At 41.4% G+C, this 23,397-nt stretch overlaps 1 protein-coding gene across 2 annotated transcripts in view; it reads left to right on the top strand.

Annotated features, from left to right (window-relative positions):
- The first annotated feature begins 996 nt into the window (after positions 1-996).
- Positions 997-23,397, top strand: part of FZD6 (frizzled class receptor 6) — a 40,041-nt gene continuing 17,640 nt past the window's right edge. The window contains exons 1-2 of one of the 2 annotated variants that reach the window (XM_080802139.1): positions 997-1,134; positions 2,073-2,410. In XM_080802139.1, coding sequence (XP_080658265.1) covers positions 2,234-2,410 — 177 coding nt within the window. In that variant the 5' untranslated portion in view covers positions 997-1,134; positions 2,073-2,233. The remainder of the gene's footprint in view (positions 1,135-2,072; positions 2,411-23,397) is intronic. The other variant, XM_080802138.1, reaches the window with a different exon arrangement.

Genomic DNA, 23,397 nt, shown 5'->3' with positions numbered 1-23,397 from the left:
GCCACTTTGGAAGGCAGTTTGACCGTTTCTTATAAAACTAAACACGCTCTTACCCTGTGATCCCGCAATTGGGCTCCTTGGTATTTGCCCAAAAGAGTTGAAAACTTAACATCGGCACAAAAAACTGCACACGGGTGTTTAGCACTTTTACTCACCATCGCCAAAGCTTGGCATCAAGCAAGACCTTCTTGCGGAGGTGAATGGATGGTACAGCCAGACAAAGGGATTTTATTCAGCACTAATAAGAAATGAGCTGTCAAGCCATGAGAAGACACTGAAGACTATTACTAAGTGAAAGAGGCCAATCTGAAAAGCCTACATATTATACAATTCCAACTTTTTGACATTCTAGAAAAGACAATACTATGGAGAGAGGGAAAAGATCCGTGGTCGTTGCGTCTTAGGAAGAAAGGAGGGATAAATAGTAAGTGAAGCCCACGAGATGATGTGTGGCATGGTTGGTTCTAGCCCCTAGGCTGACTTCTAAAGTAGTTTTATTTCTATCGGGTTTTGAGTCAGTAAAACTGTAGGACCTGCCCGGGCTGGAATCCCATTGCCACCTGCGCCTCAAGTTGGTGGCTGGACCCCCAAAACTAACAAAAGGGATTCCCCCCCCCCAATTTCCCACTAAGGACACTTGGAGAATTGGCTTCACAAAGCAAATCTGCCCCCTTTTAAGAATCCTTGGCGTGTCCTGAGATCCGAAATGCAGTGGTTCTCTTAAAGGAAGTTTTGTTGAGGGGAGCACCCAGAGCTTCAAGAAAGCCCTCTAGGCGGAAGCCCGCTGCACCGGGAGAGCGAGACGCGCGGCACAGCCGTGTGCTGCGGGTACCAGAACCAGCGCAAGGTGGAGGGGACCCCCCCCACCCCGGCCGCACAGCGGGACCCGCAGCCCGACCCCGGTCCCCGGGGCGCCGCCCGGGCCGCAGCGCAGGCGGGGCCGGGCGGAGGGCCAGGTCCGCCGCCGCCGCGAGCCCAGACCTGCCCGCCCGACCTGGCGGCGCAGTCTCGCGGGATCGCCCGGCCCTCGCTCCCCGGGCCGCTCCGGAGGCAGCTGGAGTTCCGGACGCTTCCCGGAGCCGCCGTCTCAGCTCGCGGCGGCCGGACGCTCGACCCGGCGAGGAGCAGAGGGAGGTGAGGCCCCTCGGGCCGGCTGGGCGGGCGGCTGCCGCCGGGCGGGCCACGGGGGCGCGCGGCGGGCGGGGAGCCACAGGTGCGGGGCGGGCGGCGGCGGCGGCGGGACAGGCCGCGCAGGCCGGAGTTGCCCCAGAAGTCGGGGCGAGCTCCCGGGGGACGCTGCCGGGGCCCCGCGCCGCCCAGCCGGCCCGCGACGCTCGCTGCTGCGCGGCTCCAGGCCCGGGGCAGGTGCGGGGCTGTGGGGCGAGGGCCCGCGCCAGGCGCTGGAAGCCGGGCGGGGGCGGGGGCAGGGGTGCTGGGGTGGGGGGTGCGGCTCGTCGCAACTCGGGGCCCACGGCCTTTCCTCCCGCAGACGTCCGTCACCCTACCGGTCCAGCTTTGTTCCTCTTCCCTCGCGGTGCGGCCACTCCTCGCCCCAGCCCGTGAGAACTGATTCCGCTCCTCTGGGAGGAATCCTAGACGTCTCCCCCTAGTTGGCCTTTTGAAAACCGGGAAAGCCTATCTCCCGGAGACGGCCCCACAGACCGGCCCTTTGGAGTCCTCCCAGACTTTAGGAACTCATTCGGTCTGAACGAATTACCCTGGGACTCAGTTTTCTTGTGCGTAATCAGATATCCAACAGGGGCCCTTAGCCTTCACGATTCTATTAATACTTTTTAACGTATTCCCAAACCCAGCGTGACTTTTCCCCCCTCCCCCTCACTCATCCTTTGCCCCCCTAAGGGTTTTATCATGGGTTCCCTAGAGATGAGACTTCCTCGGCCAATTCTGTATTCTGTGCCAGAGCAGGTGAAGAGTATCTCGAAAGGACGGAATTTTCCGTCGTTTTTCCAGCGTTAGTTACCCAGGGTGAAAATCTTAACCTCTGCACTTCGATGTCCGCCTTTGAGTTTATGACAGATGTCGCACATGCCCTCTCTTGGTTGTTTTTACAGTAATTGACCCAGAACTCATTTCAGGAAAAGAGCTTCCTTCAAAATGGCAAAATGGCAAAATAATGAAAGAGCAGTTTGAACATTTTCTTTCTGGATGACAATCTGAGGATGAAAAGAGCGATTAATCCCAGCCGTGTGGTAAAACCAGGAATCTGAAGAAAATGGAAATGTTGGCATTTTTGTGGATATGTGTTTTTCCACCCTTCATAAGAGGGCACAGTCTTTTCACCTGTGAACCAATTACTGTCCCCAGATGTATGAAAATGGCCTACAACATGACATTTTTCCCTAATTTGATGAGGCATTATGACCAGAGTACAGCTGCTGTGAAAATGGAGGTGAGTATTTCTTCATACATTTATAGAGAAGTAGTTGATGTTCTGCTCTGGAATAAACTACAAATGTGACTTTTTTTTTTTTTTAATATATAAGCATAGTAAGGGATTCCATTAAGTTGTGAACGACTTCGTATTTTGAATAAATCCTTTAGAAAATTAATTTCCCCTGCTAACTTCTGTTTTGTGTAGTTTTGTGGCCCTTGTTAATGCATTTGCTCAAGGGAGGGTTTATTTTATATGAGGTGTAGTGATGATTTTGAAATATCGTGCACCTGGCAAATGTTTTGCTTCCCTTAATCAATTATGTATGGTAGTTTCTCTGGAAATGTGAATTCTGAATTTTTCCTATTTCATTGAACATATATCCTGTATTGTGCTTGAACTACACCCCTGTATTTTCTTTTTTTTTTCACCCCTGTATTTTCATAAGTAGTTGTAAATGTTCACCTGGCCCAGTTTTTCTGAAATAAATCAATTACTGGAAGATGTGAGGGCTGAATTGTTTGGCTAAAAAGTGGCTTTTTTTTTTTTTTTTTGTAAAGCGTGGCTCTTAAGTACTCTTTGTAAGATACCTGTTAAAAGAAGCCACAGGTCTAGGGAGGAGCAGAGCGACACTAAAGATTGCCTTAGGTACCTCAGTTACCTGCCTCTGGTTTGGAGATATGCAGATTGCTGGGATGTGTGGGAAGAAAAAGTTACCTGTAGAGACGGGAACCTCCCTTCCCGTACAGATCTCTTAGGTTGATAAGTCTCAAGAAGGGAAGAAGAACGTTGCTGAGAGATGAAACTCCTACAACCTTAAGATAGACACTAATTTAAAAAGTGATTAGATTTACGCATTCACTGTTGTTTGGTTGAATGGTTTTTCGACTACCTCATTCGTAGATTCAGGTCTAAAATAGCAGAGCTTTTAAATGCAAAGTAGACGTGGGGCACCTGGGTGGCTCAGTGGGTTAAAGCCTCTGCCTTCGGCTCAGGTTGTGATCCCAGGGTCCTGGGTTTGAGCCCCGCATTGGGCTCTCTGCTCAGCAGGGAGCCTGCTTCCCTGCCTCTTTCTGCCTGCCTCACTGCCTACATGTGATCTCTGTCTGTCAAATAAATAAAATCTTTAAAAAAAAAAATAAATACTAAGTAGACATACTTGAAAAAGATACTACAGATTACATTTTTGGTTATCTTTCAGTGGTTTTTCAAACCAATGCAAAATATCATTTTGAACACTGAGAAAATGATGCAGTGATACTTTCATTAATCAGGACCATTTTGATAGTTTAATCTGATCAAAATAAAGTATGTAATAGGAGTGCCTTCAAGGAATAATTGCATCATTCATGTTTTGTCTGATAGTTTTATAACTCATGTCTTATAAAGTTCTTTAAAAATATTTTTATTATTTTTTAATATTTTTATTCTTAAATCCGATTTCCTTTCTGCATAATAGCTACATACATTTGAACGGTAACACTGGCCTTACAGAGTCACATCATTTGGAGTTCATTATCCTAGAGTACCATTGTAGAGAGAGGGGAGAGATGCATCCCTGCTATTAAATCCTGTAATTTCAAGATGATAGGAACTACTTTTTTTTTTTTTTTTTTTTTTTTTTTTTTTTTTTAGTTATTTATTGGACAGACAGAGATCACAAGTAGGCAGAGAGACAGGCAGAGAGAGAGAGAGGAGGAAACAGGCTCCCCGCTGAGCAGAGAGCCCCATGCGGGGCTCGATCCCAGGACCCTGGGATCATGACCCGAGCCGAAGGCAGAGGCTTTAACCCACTGAGCCACCCAGGCGCCCCGAAAGGAACTACTTTTTGTTCCATGTGTCTTTTTTTTTTTTTTTAAAGATTTTATTTATTTATTTGACAGAGATCACAAGTAGGCAGAGAGGCAGGCAAAGAGAGAGAGGGGGAAGCAGGCTCCCTGCTGAGCAGAGAGCCCGATGTGGGGCTCGATCCCAGGACCCTGGGATCATGACTTGAGCTGAAGGCAGAGGTTTTAATCCACTGAGCCACCCAGGTGCCCCCCATGTGTCTTTTTTTTCCCACATGTCTTTTTAAAACCAGTTGTTTCTGATTAAAAGAAAAAGGTTGTTTTTTTAATTTATCTAGCTGCTTTTCTTTCCCAAGTGGTTTCGTGTCTGGACATTATCAAGAAGGCATTTTTGTTCTCACCACCTTTATTTGATTGCTAACGTTAGCAACCTCATTATATAATCTTCCCCATATGCTAAACTTTTTCATAGACTTTACTGTTAAGTTTTTTCTATCAATCATACTTCAGTAAGTTTAAGGATATAAGAGAAGGAAGTCATCAAGCAGTTGTTTAATATAATATTAACCTGCAAAAGAAGAAAGGGAAATGGAAAGGCTAAATAATATCAACCTTTGTCAGACTGTAAATCCTTGTGTATTCTTTTTTTTTGGCCATGATATTGTGCTTTTACTGTTGCCCCGTCTTTACTTGCCCTTAGCCAGTGACGTTCTCTTTTAGTTCCTATAACGAATGCCCCAAATCCTATAATTTGAGAGTTGTGACACTAAATAACATGTATAGCTTCCTAATCTCTTTTGTGCCACTGACCCCATCTAGAATAAGAGAATGTTTTAAGATTGAATTAAGATGAGGTGCATGACAAAGGAAACCAATTATATTGAAATATACTTCTCTTTATAGCCCTGGTTAAGAACCCGTGAGCCCTTCATCATGTAGGTGAAGGAACCGAAGCTCAGAGAAGTTATGATTTGTCCAAGGTCTGACAAACTCTTCTCTGTCCACACGGACCATAATGTCATCTCTAAGTGGTTTTGTTTGTTTGTCTGTCTGTTTTTAGCCTTTGATCTTATTCGATAAAAAAGAAAATATTTCCTAAGACTCAGAATATGATGGGTTAATTTCAGTCTTTGCTGCTTCTTTGCAAATTTCATTTCTATAAAAATTAAACTGGGAATTTTGATGTTTTTTTTTTAACCTCTCTTCAGACCTACCTCTCTTTCTTCTTCTCATCTGTGCCTTGAATACTAAGTCTCCACACAGTTTTCACCAGTTGCTCCTCTCTGGTTATGTCAAAGTGATTTTATGAAAACAAATCCTCACGGTCCACTTTGGGGGTAACATTCTTCACCATTTCCCTAGAACTAGAAGAATGGACCTGACTCTAGTGTGCACCCAAGGCTCTTCATATGGGACCCTGCCTTCCTGGCCAGCTTCCTTCCCATCTTGTCCCTTCAGACGTTACACACTTTGCTCCATATTGCTCTCTCTCACTTCTGTGCCTTTTACACATTGTACCCATTGTGTCCTAGACTCTGTACCTATCCTTCATCTGCTCAGTTTATGCAGGTCTCTGTGCTCAGGGAAGCCTTCTTTCACCTTTCTCCCAAGCATATGTAATCTCACTTTCTATACTCGGATAGTGCCTAAATATATAACGGTTCTTATATTTATTATGCAGTATCGCAGTTATACATGTAGCTCTCATTAGATTGCGAGTGTGTGGAGAGAGAGGATGGTGTTTATTCATCTTTCCCCAATGCCTAGTACAGTGCCTCAGAGCATGGTAGATGACTAGTAAAAGCTGAATAAAGAAACCAGTGGTGTTTCCTGTTCTAATAAATCAGCAAAGAGAATTTTACCTCCAAATCGTTACTTTCCACCTCTGTCATCTGCAGTGTTCAAATGAAAGAAACTCTGATACTTTTAGGTGGTTGGCAAATCACCCACTTGGGTTCTACCTGAGCCTGGGTCTAATGAAGTGTATTAGCTGACATCCTCTGTGCTCTTTCCCATATTAACATGATACTTGTTTCTTAGAATTTAAAGAATCTTATTTTTGGGGCCTCTGGGTGGCTCAGTTGGTTAAGCATCCGACTCTTGGTTTCAACTCAACTTTCAACTCAGCTTCAACTTGTAGTCAACTCAGGTCATGATCTCAGGGTCCTGAAATCTAGCCCCACACAGGACTTCCTGCTCAGCAGGGAGTCTACTTGTCTCCCTCTCTCTCTGCGCCTCCCCCTGCTCACACGCGCATGCTCTCTTGCGTGTGCTCGCTCTCTCTCAAATAAATAAATAAATCTTAAAAAGAATATTTTTCTCTTTAACCATTAATATTTATATGGAGTGAAAGAATTCATCTTTTTTTTTGAAGATTATATTTTATTTATTTGTCAGAGAGAGAGAGAGCACAAGCAGGCAGAGGCAGAGAGAGAAGCAGGCTCCTCACTGAGCAAGGAGCCCGATGTGGGATTTGATCCCAGGACCCTGGGATCATGACCTGAGCCTAAGGCAGCGGCCCAACTGACTGAGCCATCTAGGCATCCCAAGAATTCGTCTTTTGATTGGTGTTTTGTATTATAAGCCACATATCTCAGTTTTTTTTATAAACATTGTGCTATAGTCAAATACTAAATCATAACTGTGTAGAGCCTGGCTGTTACTAAAATACACACACACACACACACAACACACACACAAAACACAAAAAACGTTTTATAACGTCTCTAAAGAAAAGATGAGGTTTTATACTTCCAACCCCAATGCCTTCGGTTCCTGCTGCTCCCTACTGAGTTCCCAGTGTTCACTATGAATTTACATTAGAATAAGGGGCTGAAGAATCATCAGCTGATTACAGCAAGCAACTAATTGTGCTTTCTCAACTACCAAGAATTCCATATGTCAATGGATCTATCCCAGTCCTCTTTTACACCTTAGTTTTCATTTTGTCTGAGGGCTATCCTGTTTTATAGCCATAGAATTCATAGCACCTGTTGTCAAAGCTTCTCTGTGATTACAGGAGACGGGTTAGAGCAGTGGTTCTCAGGGTTCAGTTCATAGACCACAGCTTGTGGGCTTGTTAGAAATATATGTTCATGGACCCCATTCCAGCCTACTGAATCATGATTTGTGAGGTCAGGGCTCAGGAGGCTGTGTTTAAACAAGCTGTCTGAGTGTTTCTCATGAACATTAAAGTTTGAGACCAATTGGTTTAGAGCAAGGAATGCAAACTTTCTGTAAAGGACCAAAAAATAAGAATTTTTGGCTTTGCAAACCATACAGGCTCCGTCACAGCTATTCAACTCTGCAACTGTAGCAAAACAGCCATAAACAGTTTGTAAACAAATGAGTGTAGATGTGCTTTCCAATAAAACTGTATTTACAGAAACAGGCAGTGTGCCATTTTTTGGCCCACAGGCTAGTTTGTGGGACCTGGTTTAAGGTATTTGAAAGTGTTCCTAAGGATTATACACCCAGAGTATGTATTAAGTAAACATGATCTTTCATTCTTGTTAATATGTTACTTGAGCTTTATGTTACTTACTTTCCACATAAATTTTTCTTAGGCCAAATTTATCACAGACCACTGACTGGGATATTCTGGTTCTTCGGTTTTGTTTCAGAGATTGCTTGAAATGAGGGACTTCAGTTTTTTCTTTTAATGTCTGAAGCTGAAGTCATTTGTATTTCAAAGAGTTAATTTACAATTCTGAATAGTAACTTGGCTTGGTAATGAAAAGGATGTTGTACAGCCCAACTCTCCCAAGTAGAAAAACAAATGGCTGCTGGTTTTCCATTGTGTTCCTTTTCGTTTCGTATCTAGAGCATTGTTTCCCAAATTGTGAGGCTAATGTCCCTTGAGAGACTGATTTCGTCCAGAAAGAGCTGAGATTGATCTAGGGAAAATGGAAACAGGAATATTGTATTTTTCTTTTTGAATTGCCTTCGTTGAGGTCTAGGCAAAAGCAAAGTCATGTATTGTGTTTGGAACAGCATGCGGTCATTGTACTTTCAAATAGTCTAAAGGGAAGCCAAAAAAACCCCTTTCCTTTCCACCTGTTAATAGGCACACTGAAACTTCTCTCTATCCAATTAAAAATAAAGGAATGGAGGAAGACTGTATAAACAAACTTCTAAGGAAAAAAACCATTTCTGCTGGACAGTGATTTTTAAACGTTTTCACTTTCCTGCTTTTAAAGGAGTCTAGTGGACCTCTTCATTTCCTCCTTATTCTCTAGCCTTATATCCCCATATGGAAGGAAAGAAAATGTTTAGTGTCACTAACTTTTGTTTTTCAGGAAAGACTTTCTGAAAATAGCTGTAACTATTCTGAAAGTAAGTTGTTGAGTCTTTCAAAATGAAACAGATACTGAAATGTGTTCCAAGTCAGAGTGTGTATAGTGGCTACCTTTGTGTTTTAAATGTACAACTCATAAACTTACCCTCCTTTGTGATACTGTGTAACAGTAGTGATGCAGGAAAGTTGTTAGGGTTCAGAGCCAAGGGCCAAAAAAGAATTCTGGAGACGTCTTTGATGGAAAAAGGTTGTTTTATTAAAGCATGGGGACAGGATCCGTGGGCAGAAAGAGCTGCCCCCGGGGTCACGAGGAGTAGCCTATTTTATACTTCCAAGTTGGGAGGGGTTTAGAGAGAGCCTAAGCCTCCCAGGTATTTTGGAAACAAGGTTTCCAGCATCTTGAGGGGGCTAGCTATTGTTAGGAAAAGGTCACTTATTACCCTTTAGTAAAAACTCAGGAGACTCTTCAGATATGTATAAGCCGGTCATATGCTTGGAGGATGATTGCCAAAATGTATCTTGTTGGGGGCGGGGTGCAGAGAGAGAAGAAAGTTTCCAAAGAAATTTTTATATGTTACAGTAGACTTACAGGATCCTGGGGGCCAGGCTAAGACTGCCATTTGCCCTTAGCAAAGTATTAATATTGAGGCAGTGGAGTTCCTAGAGGAATGTCGCTCTGCCTGTTTCAGGACTTGTCAGCGGGCTGTAAGTACTAAGGAAATTTAATTTTTCTTTTACCTTTGTTTCCCACATCAGTAGTAAGAAAGTACCATGACTATATCGTCGTCTTCAGAATCAGGGTTAGACGCATATGTGAGCAGAGAACAGCACTTCTCCGGGGAGGCTCTGCTGATGGGCACAAGGTCCCTATAGGGCTATCTCTTGATAGTCCACAGTCTGGGACGTGACTAGTTATGCCTTCAGGAGAGCCTGTCTGTTCACAAAGAGTCATGGTTCTTCCAGACCGTGAGAGGACTGTTGTGTTGTGGTTATTTCCTTTCCTTGAGAATGTGACGTGTAGGTAGTGAAGCCTTATGGCTCTGGTTTGTATATTTGTCATGTAGTCTTTCATTAATATTTACCGAATGTATACCTGAATGTGTAGTTTCCCTGGAATTAGAATTTTTCCAACTCACAAGTTTTAAATTAAAAAGTTGACTCTTGGGGCGCCTGGGTGGCTCAGTGGGTTAAGCCTCTGCCTTTAGCTCAGGTCATGGTCCCAGGGTCCTGGGATCGAGCCCCGAATCAGGCTCTCTGCTCAGCGGGGAGCCTGCTTCCTCCCCTCTCTCTCCGCCTGCCTCTCTGCCTACTTGTGATCTCTGTCAGATAAATAAATAAAAATCTTTTTAAAAAAATGGTTTAAAAAAAAAAAAGTTGACTCTTCCCTGAATGAATTCTTTTGTAGTGGCAACCAGTTATTGCATATATTTGCCTAATTTCCAAAATAAACAGTCTTTTGAAGAAATAATTTAAAATTTATAATGCTCCCTGCTAAGAACCATTTTAAAAAAAATAACAACTATTCCATCGTGGAAATAATGCAGATTCCTGCTTTTTCTTCTCTTGTATTCCAGGCCCTGCTTTGTATTATTTAAAGAAACTCACTTGCCTGATATTGGTCTCATTCATGAAAATAAGTGACAAAGTTCCCATCACTTTCTTGTATAGTTGTCTGTTAACACTCTCATAGAATTTATTTGTGATCTCTGTAGCCACTTTAACAGTATTTACTCTCTGAGGAAAAAACATATAAGGACCCCCTTTACGTGTGTCTCGGTGGCTCAGTCAGTTAAGAGCCTGCTTCTCCCTCTCCACCACTTGTGCTCTCTCTCATGCACATGCTGTCTCTCTCTCTCTCTCTCTCTCTCTCTCTCTCAAATAAATAAAATCTTTTTAAAAAATAAATAAGGACCCCTTTAGATCTTAAGTGACTCTCTTTCTAGCTAAGACCTATCACTTGTTTTTTTCTCAATCATTTTTTAGACTTCTTCACTTTCCCTCAGTTTTCATTACCATCACTAGAAGTTGATTTTGTTTTGGTGCTTTTTAAAAATAAGGAATAAAGCTCTTAGCACTTCTTGAGAATTACTGAGTATGTCCCCGTGAGTAGAAAGCACATATCCTGAGCGGAGAATCATATGTGTCACGGCACTCGGTCTTGTTCAGGAGAAAGTGGCTTGCTCCCTTACTTTCATTTGCGATCCATGTTTCAGCAAAGTGACAAATGCTTATATATCCTCTGTCTTTTAGTTTAGTACTAAGGGAGTCAGGGCATAGCTAAGATACTGGCACAGGACCACTCTGCTTAGGGGTAGCTTTACATATTTTTAAAAAATCAAAACATCTCTCTTCTTCTGATCGCTCTCTAGTGGAATTCTAACCCAGACGTTCTCTGCAGGATCCTACGGTGCCACCAACTCCAGGCTTACATTATGATTCCTTCCATTGTCAAGTCATAGCATGTGTGTTTTAAGGAAAAAGATGGTAATATGGCAGAAGCCAGCATTCTGAGAGTGTAGCAGTTTACTCACGCTGCTTTCCCGTCTTAATATCTGCTCAGGCCACTTGAAGATGGAATGCTTTTGGGTAGGCCTGACGTCCTGAGGGTGAGTTAGGTAATACCCAGTTCTTGAGAGGGGGCTTCGGGTGGTTCTGTGTAGATGTCCCTTAGTTGTGTCTAGTCTTGACACTATCAGGAACTATTAGCAAACCAAGGTAGAAGGTCCTTTTATTTGCTTAGGGTTCATCTCCTCATTGGAACATATCTATGCCCTTAGCAGCTTTCTGTCCTGAATACAGTGGGCCAGAGTGATGTTGTATGAAGCAGGACATGGGTAGGGTCTCTGACGATGACATCGAGTCACAGAGCTGAAAATCTGATGTTACTTTAAAGTGGTGCTTCTCAAACCTCGGTGTGCATGAGAACCATCCGAAGGGCCTGTTAGAACACAGATCATTGCCCCCACCGGAGAACTCCTGAACTCGTACGCTGGGGTGGGATGGAGAATTTGTACTGCTTACAAGTTCCCTCAGGCGGCTGCTGCTGCTTGCTCAGGGGCCACTCTGAGAACCACTGCTCGAAGGCAAGTTGGAAAAGTTGTGTTGCCGTCCTTCCTAGGTGAAAGTAGACGGCTTTTGGAAGCAAAAAGCATTGGCCAGATTAGCACTGGCCTGCATGTAAGGGGCCAAAGCTGCATGGATTTGCTCCAATAGAGACGGCATCTGGGAGAGCATCTTAGCCATTTGATTGAGGTTGCTTGAGACAACCTATTAATGACATATTCCGTCGTGCTGGAGAGTTAAAGTGGACAGGTGCTAAGAATTCCACCCCTAAATATGTTTTCAGTGGTGTTATTAGTCTCTGAAAGTGCTCCCTCCCCTGCCCCCAGCTTGTAATAACGCTCTTGATTTTCTACCTTGGTAGAAGAAGATTTCTCATGGTTTCACTTGGCCCCTTTTACCATAATAATGTTTATCCTGGAAGCCCGTATAGTGATTGTACTGTAACTAAATACAGCTGTTTGAAGTATGCAGGCATGGACTTGGGAAATTACAGTAGGTTGGGTTTAGGGTCCCACCAAGCCCTGTCATGAGCCCGTTTATCCTCTGACCTCCAGAAGCCCAGTTTCTGAAACTAGCACATTGAATCTAGAATGAATACACCCGTATCGGTGTATCTTAGCCTTGTCTAAAATTCTGTTCTGTCCTCCTTAATTCAGCACACTCAGAAACCGTTGTAAATGAACAGTGTCTTACAAGTAATGTATACTCCCTTTTTCCAGATGTGATTTTGACTTGACCATCCCACAGCATGCTGGGGTAGAGCTCTACTTACACGTTGAGACTTGTAGAGTGGTTGGGATGTGGTATAAGGCTATTTATTTTCTTCTTACAAAGCAAATCTTTCAGATGAGGAGCACCTGCCCCAACAAAGGGTGAAGGTCTCCTTTGAGGTCTTCAGGTTCAGAGAGCTCTGTGTGAGTACTCTGAACCTTGTCTTGTATCCCCACTTCAGATCTGGGGGTCCCACTGCTTCCAGATCACAGTATCCCTCCATATCTTATGTGAAAGGGAAGCAAATTTAACCGAAGTATAATTTGACAACCTGCAGAGTCAAACTGTGCATTTGATTTTCAACTTCTTAAACCTTAAATCCTTTTAATCCTTGTATTTCATTCTGCTCCTTGAACCAAGAATTGAGGGATGCCAATTTGTCTCTCTCTTTTTTTTTTTTTTAAAGATTTTATTTATTTGACAGACGGAGATCACAAATAGGCAGAGAGGCAGGCAGGGAGAGAGGGGAAAGCAGGCTCCCCCCTGAGCAGAGAGCCCGATGTGGGGCTCAATCCCAGGACCCTGGGATCACGACCTGAGCTGAAGGTAGAGGCTTAATCCACTGAGCCACCCAGGCGCCCCTGTCACTCTTTTCCTAAGCTAAACAGTGCCCCTAGAAGCACTCATCTCAGCCCACAGTCCTTAAATACCTCATGCTTTCCATTAGATTTTTGGCTTCTCTGGCAGCAGCCACTCAGCCTTACCTTTACCGGCACATCATTCTAAGACTAAGTGATTACAAGGAAAATGCAATTAGCTGGTTTTCTGCTATATACCATGGGTTGGCAAATTTCCATCTCCAAATGCTGGCAAGAGTGTTCACTGCTCTTGGCCCCTATGAGGCCCGAACACCAGTTCTAGGATTCCTCCTGTTTCCCTGAGGCCACTTCCAACCCATTCTTTGTGTCATTGCTGTACCAGTCAGTCTTCTTGGTTGCAAACAATAGAAACCAACTTTGACTAACTTAAGCAGAAAATGGAGGGATATTGGATAGCTTCTTAAAACACTGGGGAGCCTGGAGAACCAGGTTCAGAATAGAGAGAGGAGCAAAGGGAACCAGTACACAGCTAAAATCATGCCATAGGATCAGTGCAAAGGCCATTGGATGTTTCTAGACCATTGTCCCTGGACACTTATTTTGGCACTATGGGCCTCATAATGCCTTAAATGATCTGACTGGATCTGTTCTTTGGCACAGCCCTCTCCCCAAGAATCACCATCCTTGGAGCACCCACGTGGCCACGCTTAGAGACATGCCTACGTGTTTATTGTCAGGTTGTACCCCCGCATCTGTTCTTAAGATTCTGTAGCATCTCACCTACTTTGGGATTCCCAAAATAGGGCTGCTGGGCCCATGGAAATGATTAGCGTTCACTCCACAGCTCAGCACAAGGCATGATTACTTACCAAGGAGGAGATTTTGTTGTTGTACCTACAGTTGTTCTGAAACCTATATCCAGATGTGCTACTCAAGTCTTTGTTACCTGCTTCGTAAACTTTTTGAGTTATGAACGGTCCTTAGCGATTATCTGGCAGTTTATCACTCTGGTTTTACTAACGGGTGGTCTGAGACTCCAACACAGAAAACCATCTGCCCAGGGCACCTGGGTGGCTCAGTGGGTTAAAGCCTCTGCCTTCAGCTCGGGTCATGATCTCAGGGTCCTGGGATCGAGCCCCGCATCGGGCTCTCTGCTCAGCAGGGAGCCTGCTTCCCCCTCTCTCTCTGCCTGCCTCTCTGCCTACTTGGGATCTCTGTGAAATAAATAAATAAAATCTTTAAAAGAAAAGAAAACCATCTGCCAAAGATGCCAGTAGTAGTTGGTTAGTGGAGTGGCTGGAGCTGCAGTTAGAATGCCGGCAGTTTTTCCAACAAAGGGTTACGTAAAATACTTTGCATATTTATCGTAGATTGCCTCTGGTTGCATTTGAGAAGGGAGGCATCAGTTACCTCCTTAATTGCCTTCTTCCTCATCGCTGCTAATACTAATAGTAACTACCACAGGATTTCTGCCAGGCGCCAACCATTTCCTTAAAGGAAACTTCCTTTTATTTCTCTGCATGTTAAAACTATAGTCAGCTGGACTTATTTTATTTTTTAAAGATTTTATTTATTTATTTGTCAGAGAGAGAGAGAGAGTGAGAGCACAAGCAGGGGGAGCTGCAGGCAGAGGGAGAAGCAGGCTCCCCGCAGAGCCGGGAGCTCGGTGCTGATGCCAGACTCCACCCCAGGACTCTGGGACCGTGACCTGAGCCGAAGGCAGACGCCTAAACGACTGAGCCATCCAGGCATTCCAGCTGGACTATTTTAGTTACTGTTGAATAGTAGGATTTCAAACGCATTGATATTTTATGTTGTGGTTGGTTACTCAGTAAGTTTCTGAGCCTTCTTTGAGAATGAAATTTGAAAAGGAGACATTCACGAGTGACACTATGAAGGTTACTTGGTGAGAGACTTGAAGGAGGTATGTTACTAAGGGGGAAGAAAGGGGGAGTGGACCAGACTAGGGAGTTTGAATCTTTGCTCAGTGCACGTATTTACATAGCACTTGTCCTGCTAAATAGAAATACTAGTTTAGGGGCGCCTGGGTAGCTCAGTGGGTTAAGCCTCTGCCTTTGGCTCAGGTCATGATCCCAGGGTCCTGGGATCGAGCCCCTCATCGGCCTCTCTGCTCGGCAGGGAGCCTGCTTTCCTTCCTCTCTCTGCCTGCCTCTCTGCCTACTTGTGATCTCTGTCTGTCAAATAAATAAATAAAATAAAATCTTTAAGAAATACTAGTTTAATAATATGATGGAATTAATAGTGTAAGATTCTGGACATAAGAAATGTCACAATGGGCCAAGTTAGTAGTTTTTCCATCTTGGGGTTTGGTTTCTGAGAAATGCAGGACATTTCGTGGAAAACCATAAACGATTCCTATTAAGTTTTTTAGTTCAAATGATCGGGGAAATATGCTCGTTCTGTTTGTTGTCTTCACCCGACTGAGATGAATTCAATAACGGGCTGACTACCCATTATTTGAAGTGCTCTTATTTGTTCTCTAATTATTTGTTTAAAAAAACTACCTGCATGAGGAGGTACGTGCGTCATCTGAAATGTGATAAACAGTTTGAGGTTTTATACTCTTTGATTATGTGTCCTGTGAACATTTATTTTTCAAACTGGAGACTTTTGTTTCATGTAGAAGTTTACCAGCCTTCTTTTTTTTTTTTTTTAAGATTTTGTTTATTTATTTGACAGAGAGAGATTACAAGTAGGCAGAGAGGCAGGCAGGGAGAGAAGGGGAGCCAGGCTCCCCACTGAGCAGAGAGCCCGATGCAGGGCTCCATCCCAGGACCCTGGGACCATGAGGACATACTCTGGAGTCATATGGACCCAGGTTCACATCCTGATTGCCTCTTACTACTTAGGACACTCGATGAAAGTTGTTTGTAGAGCCTCGGTGTCCTCATCTGCAAGGTGGAGCTAAGAATATCTCTTGTACGGGACTGTTGTACGAGAATTGGCATATGGAAAACCACAGTGCCTGGTTTATGGCAAGTGCAACTCTGACTTATTATCAGTAGCTCTAGTATTGGTAAAAGTAGCATTAGGAGGAAGGGCACTGACATTTTAATTCAGGTTAGATTTGGGGATTTCAGTAACGACTTCAATAAGCAGTTGGATTCTGTTTTCTCACTTTTAACCTGAGGTCTGGATTAGGTCAGTGGTTTTCAGACTGTGATCTCTGGCAGTGCGTTGAGGTCACTGGCAGGGAAGGGGAGCAGTGAGAGGGCTCTCAGAGGGAGGGCTTCCTTTTCAGCGGAGCAGCTGTGCTTTTATTTATTTAATATAGCAGGCTTCTTTGTAATCTCTTATTTAATGAAAAATCTTCCTTGGCAAAATACACACACACACATTTAGAAAATAATAGACTTAAAAGTCCACTCAAGTCCCTTCCAAGTCTAAAATTCTTCATGTCTGTTAGTTTGCAGAAGGTGAAATCAGTCCACACTGGATGTGACCCGAAGACATGTTTTATTTGTCCTGTACAGTATTTTAAATGTTTATATTAAAGTACCAAAAATTTGGAGATTTTATATAAAAATCTAGATTCTGTTTTCATCTGAAAAATTGATAAATCTGACAAGTCTGTGCCCCCATTTTCAAATAGCAGTCGGCCGGGGGTTGAATGGCAGCCACCCCCAGCTTCTACTGCTGTCTTCTACACTCTGAATTTACCTGCCTGGCCTGTGAAGGTTTGAAGGTTCAACATCTGATTTATTGTCTGCTCATTGCGTGAACCTCAACATTATTGGATTAACCAGTACTGGCATTCTAGCATTATTAAGCAAAAGATGGGACTTGCCATATTGGCCCTGTAAGGAAATTATTTTAACATAGCAAAAGGACGTGTGTCACTTTCATTTTGCCTGCCCTTAAACTGGACAGTAAATAGATCTTAAATGCTGACCATCAACTTACCCTAGCTATTACAGAATGACTCCTGAGTTAGAATTACACACAGTGTATTTTCATTCTTTCCACTATAGGGTCTGATTAACAGACACTCAAAAATGTTAGGAACGAGGATTATTTGGACAGTAAGTAAGGAAATAAATGTTACTCGTTGTCCATGCTTCTTCTTCTTCTACTTCAGCTCCTGAACGGATAGTCGCATGGTCTGGGCATTCTCCCCCTTGGGGTAGAGAAAACTGAGAGAAGTACGCTGCTGTTTGTTCTTTAACAAGCTCCTGTGAGGCAGCAAAGCGTTGGTCTCAGCATCGTCTGTGTAAGGGCGATACGGCCTGCCACCCGTTGGAGGGCCCGTCTTTGCCCAGTCACTTTGCCGCATCAGCACGGAGTGAACTCTCCACGGCTCCAACGTCCTTTAAAGCTCTTGCTCTGTAATTGTTGGGTGTGGGTTCCATATGTGCTCTTTAAATCAGACTTGTTAATTGTAGTGTTGTAATCACATCTCATATTTACTTATTAATTTTTTCTGTGTTTGCCCTTTCATTTAGCAGGAAATATGCATTGAAAATTCTCATTAAGGTCATGGAATTCTCCATTTCTCCTTGCAGTTTCGTTGCTTTTTATATGTTTTATGCTATTTTATTAGGTATATACAGTGCTCAGCAATGCATTTTATTTTATTTTATTTTATTTTTAAAGATTTTATCTATTTATTTGTCAGAGAGAGAGAGGGAACACAGGCAGAGGCAGAGGGAGAAGCAGGCTCCCCACCAAGCAAGCCTGATATGGGACTCGATTCCAGGACGCTGGGATCATGACCTGAGCCGAAGGCAGCTGCTTAACCAACTGAGCCACCCAGGCGTCCCTCAGCAATGCATTTTAAAGTAGATCTGTTGTAATTTATCCAGAATCTGACCTCATTCTTTTTTCTTTCATTACTTTTATTCCCTCAGTTGCTCGGTACCGTGTCACGTTTTTATTTTGTTTTTTAAATCTCAGTTCCAGGGGTGCCTGGGTGGCTCCGTGGGTTAAAGCTTCTACCTTCGGCTCAGGTCATGGTCCCAGGGTCCTGGGATCGAGCCCCCATCGGGCTTTCTGCTCAGCGGGGAGCCTGCTTCCTCCTCTCTCTCTCTGCCTGCCTCTCTGCCTACTTGTGGTCTCTCTGTCAAATAAATAAATAAAATCTTTAAAAAAAATAAGTAAATCTCAGTTCCAGTGTAGTTATCCTATAGTGCTGTATTGGTCTCAGGTGTACAATACAGTGATTGCGCAATGCAGTATATTACTCAGCTCCCATCAAGATCAGTGCACTCTTTAATCCTCATCACCCGTTTCACCCAGCCCCAGCCCACCTCCCTTCTAATATACATCTGTTTGTTCTCTATAGTTAAGAGTCTCTTTTTTGGGGGGAGGGGTTATTTTTTCTTTTCTTCATTCCTTTGTTTCTTTGTTTCTTAAATTCCACATATGAGTGAAATCTCATGGTATTTGTCTTTCACTGACTGGCTTATTTCATTTAGCATAATACTCTCTAGCTCTACCCATCTTGTTGCAAATGGCCAGATTCTGTTTATTTTTTATGGCTGAATAATATTCTATTATATATCTACCATATCTTCTTTATCCATTCATCTATTGATGGACACTTAGGTTGTTTCCATAATTTGGCTATTGTAAATAATGCTGCAGTAAACAGAGGGGTGCCTATATCCCTTCAAATTCGTGTTTTTGTATTCTCTGGATAAATACCCTGTGGAGCAATTATTGGATCATAGTGTAGTTCCATTCTTTATTTTTTTAGGAACCTCCGCAATGTCTTCCACTGTGAATGAACCAGTTTGCATTCCCACCAACAGTGCAATAGGGTTCCATTTTCTCCACAATATCACCAGCACTTATTCTTTCTTGAGTTTTTGATTTTAGCCATTCTGACAGGTATAAATTGATATCTCATTGTGGTTTTGATTTACATTTCCCTGATGATGAGTGATGTTGATCTTTTCATGTGTCTGTTGGCCATCTGTATGTCTTCTTTGGAGAAATGTCTGTTCATGTCTTCTGCCCATTTCTTACTTGGATTATTTGGTTTTTTGGTGTTGAGTTGTATCTGTTCTTTATATATTTTGGATACTAACCATTTATTGGATACATCATTTGCAAATACATTCTCCCACTCAGTAGGTTATCTTTTAGTTTTGTTGATTATTTCCTTTACTGTGTAGAAGCTTTTTATTTTGATGTAGTCCCAATAGTTTATCTTTGCTTTTATTTCTTTTGCCTTGGGAGACATATCTAGAAAGATGCTGTTATGGCTGATGTCAGAGGAATTACTGCCTGTGCTCTCTGCTAGGATTTTTATGGTTTCAATTCTCACATTTAGTTTTTTCATCCATTTTGACTTTATTTTTGTGTTTGGTATAAAAAAGTGGTTCAGTTTCATTCTTTTGCATGTAGCTGTCCAGTTTTGCTAACACCATTTGTTGAAGAGACTGTCTTTTCCCCATTGTGTATTCTTGCCTCTTTGGTAAAGATTAGTTGAGTATATAATTATGGGTTTATTTCTGGACTTCCTTTTCTGTTCCATTGATCTGTGTGTCTGTTTTTGTGCCAGTACCATACTATTTTTTTTTTTTTTTTTTTTTACAATTTTAAACTTGTATGCATGTAGTACCATACTGCTTTGATTAATTACTACAGCTTTGTAATATATCTTGAAGTCTGGAATTCTGATACCTTCAGTTTTGTTTCTGTTTTTCAAGATTGCTTTGGCTATTCAAGGTCTTTTGTGGTTCCATACAAATATTAGAATTGTTTGTTTTAAGAATTGTGAAAAGTATTGTTTGATAGCGATTGCATTGAATGTGTAGATTGCTTTAGGTAGTATAGACATTTTAACAATATTTGTTCTTCCAGTCCACAAACATGGAATATATTTCCATTTGTCTCTGTCATCTTCAATTTCTTTCTTTTTTCTATAAATTCTTACAAATAGAATTATTATTTTTTTGTTCTTTTTTTTTTTTTAAAGATTTTGTTTATTTATTTGACAGAGATCACAAGTAGGTGGAGAGGCAGGCAGAGAGAGAGAGGAGGAAGCAGGCTCCCTGCTGAGCAGAGAGCCTGATGTGGGGCTTGATCCCAGGACCTCGGGATCATGACCTGAGCCGAAGGCAGAGGCTTTAACCCACTAAGCCACCCAGGTGCTCCTTCAATTTCTTTCATCAGTGTTTTACGGTTTTCAGAGTACAGGTCTTTCATCTCTTTGGTTAAGTTTATTCCTTGGTATTTTATTATTTTTGGTGAAATTATAAATGGGATTATTTTCTTAATTTCTCTTTCTACTGCTTCATTATTATTGTATAGAAGCTCAATGAATTTCTCTACACTGATTTTGTATCATGAGACCTTGCTAAATTCAATTATCAGTTCTAGTAGTTTTTTGGTGGAGTCTTTAGGGTTTCTTATACATAATGTCATATCATCTACAGATAGTGAAAATTTTACTTCTTCCTTACCAGGTTGAATTTCTTTTTGTTGTCTGAGTACTGTGGCTAGGATTTCCAGTACTATGTTGAATAAAAGTGCTGAGAGTGAACATCCTTGTCTTGTTCCTGACCTTAGGGGAAAAGTTCTCAGTTTTTCCCCATTGAGAATGATATTAGCTATGAGTTTTTGATATAAGATCTTTATAGTGTTGATGCATGTTCCCTCTAAACCTACTTTGTTGAAGGTTTGTATCATGAATGGATGTTGTATTTTGTCAAATGCTTTTTCTGCATCTATTGAAATGATCATATGATTTTTATCATTTCTCTTATTGATTTGATACATCATGTTGGTTGATTTGTAAATATTGAACCACCCTTGCTTCTAGGAATAAATCCTACTTGATTATGGTGAATGATCTTTTTAATGTATTGTTGGATTCGATTCACTAATATTTTGTTGAGAATTTTTGTATCTATGTTCATCAAAAATATTGGTCTGTAGTTCTTTTTTCTTTTCTTTCTTTCTTTTATTTTATTTTATTTTTTTGGTGCTGTCTTTAGTATCAGGGACATTGGCCTCATAGAATGAATTTGGAAGTTTTCCTTTGTCTTCTATTCTTTTAGAAAAGTTTGAGAAGAATAGGCATTAACTCTTCTTTAAATGTTGTTAGAATTCACCTGTGAAGCTGTGTGGTCCTGGACTTCTGTTTGTTGGGAGTTTTTTGATTACCCATTCAATTTCATTGCTCATGATTGGTCTATTCAAATTTTCTGTTTCTTCCTGATGTAATATTGGGAGGTTATGTGTTTCTAGAAATTTTTCCATTTCTTCTAGGTTGTACAATTTGTTAACATATAATTTTTCATATTCTCATACAATCCTTTATATTTCTATGGTGTTGGTTGTTATTTCTTCTCTTTCATTTCTGATTTGGTTATTTGAGTCCTCTATCTCTCTCATTTTTTTGTTTGTTTGTTTTCCATTGCTCTTTTCAAAGAACCAGCTCCTGGTTTCATTGACCTGTTCTATTTCTGTGTCATCTGTTTCTGCTCTAATTTTTATTATTTTCTTTCTCTGTTGGTTTTGGGTTTTGTTTGTTGTTCTTTTTCTAGTTCCTTTAGGTGTAAGGTTAGGATGTTTATTTGAGATTTTTCTTGCTTCTTGAGGTAGGCCTGTATTGCTATAAACTTCCCTCTTAGAACCACTTTTGCTGCATCTTAAAGATTTTGGACCATTGTGTTTTCATTTTCATTTCTGTCCATGTAATTTTTTATTTCTTCTTTGATTTCTTGGTTGATCCACTTATTGTTAGTAGGATATTAATTAACCTCAATGTGTATATGTTCTTTCCAGATTTTTTCTTGTGGTTGATTTCTAGTTTCATAGCATTGTGGTCAGAAAAGAAGCTTAGTATGACTTTGATCGTTTTGAATTGGTTGAGACTTGTTTTGTGGCCTAATATGTGATCTGTTCTGGAGAATGTTTCATTTGCACTTGAATATATATTCTGCTGTCTTAGGAAGGAATGTTCTGATTATATCTGTGTCATTCAAAGTCACTGTTTTCTTGTTGATTTTCTGTTTGGGTGATCTGTCCATTGATATAAGTAGCATGTTAAAGTCTGCTACTGTTATTGTATTACTATCTGTAGTTCCTTTATGTTTGTTATTAAGTGTTTTATATATTTGATTGCTCCCATGTTGGGTAACACAGTATATTGTAATATTGTAACAGTATTACAATTGTTATACCTTCTTATTGGATTGCCCCCTTTATGATAATATAGTGTCCTTCTTTGTCTCTTGTTACAGTCTTTGTTTTAAAGTCTATTTTGTCGAATATGTTATGCTACAGCTTTCTTTTCACACCTATTTGCATGATAAATGCTCTTCCATCCCTTCAGTTTCAATCTGCCTGTGTCTTTAGGTCAGAAATGAGTCTCTTCTAGGTAGCATATAGATGGGTCTTGGTTGTTTATCCATTCCATCACCCTATGTCTTTTGATTGGAGTGTTTAGTCCATCTACATTCAACGTAATTAATGATAGTTATGTATTTATTGTGATTTTGTGATTTTGTTACTTGTTCTCTGGTTATTTTTATAGTTCTTCTCTGTTCCGTTCTTCTTTTGCTCTCCTCTCATGGTTTACTGGCTTTCTTTAGTGATATACTTGGGTTACTTTTTGTATGTCTATTGCTGTTTTTTGGTTGTGGTTACCATGAGGTTTGTATATAACATCTTCTGTATATATCAGTCTATATTAAGTTGATGGTCACCTAAGTTTGCACCTTCTTTATTCTCTCCCCTGCTGTGTTTTACATATATGGAGTCATACTTTATAGTCTTTTAATTTGTGAGTCCCTTGACCGATTTTTACAGATATACTTAAATTTTACTGCTTTTGTGTTCTCTACTTTCTCTTATTCTTACTTATGGTCTTTCCTTTCCATTCAAAAGAGTCCCTTTACCATTCATTGTTGGGTTGTTGTAGTAGTCATGAACTCCCTTAACTTTTGTTGTCTGGGAAACTCTATCTCTTCTTCTATTCTGGATGATAACCTTGATGGATAGATTATTCTTGGCTGCAGATTTTTTTTTTCCTTCCAGCAATTTGAATATATCATGCCACTTTCTTCTGCCTGCAAAGTTTCTGCTGAAAAGTCTGCTGATAGCTTTATGGGTCTTCACTTTGTTTTTTGTTTTGTTTTATTTTGTTTTGTTTTTAAAGATTTTCTTTATTTATTTGAGAGAGAGTGAGAGAAAGCATGAGAGGGGAGAAGGTCAAAGGGAGAAGCAGACTCCCCATGGAGCTAAGAGCCCAACACGGGACTCGATCCTGGGACTCTGGGATCATGACCTGAGCGAAGGTAGTCGCTTAACCAACTGAGCCACCCAGGTGCCCTTGGGTCTTCCCTTTGTAACTGTCTTCTTTTTTCTTGATGCTTTAAAAATTTTTCTCTTTATTACTATTTTTTGCCAGTTTGATTACTGTGTATGTTGGTTTGGCTTCCTAGGGTTGATCTTATTGGGAGATTTCTGTGCTTCCTGGTTATGGTCATTTATTTCCTTCTGCAGATTAGGGAAGTTTTCAACTGTTATTTATTCAAATAAACTTTCCCTTTTCTTCTTCCTCTGAGAATGTTG

The sequence above is a fragment of the Martes martes genome, assembly GCF_963455335.1.
Source record: "Martes martes genome assembly, chromosome: 4".
In the NCBI taxonomy this organism is placed as follows: Eukaryota; Metazoa; Chordata; class Mammalia; order Carnivora; family Mustelidae; genus Martes; species Martes martes.
The sequence above is the reverse complement of the archived record's forward strand: the minus strand, read 5'-3'. Positions and strand labels throughout refer to the sequence as shown.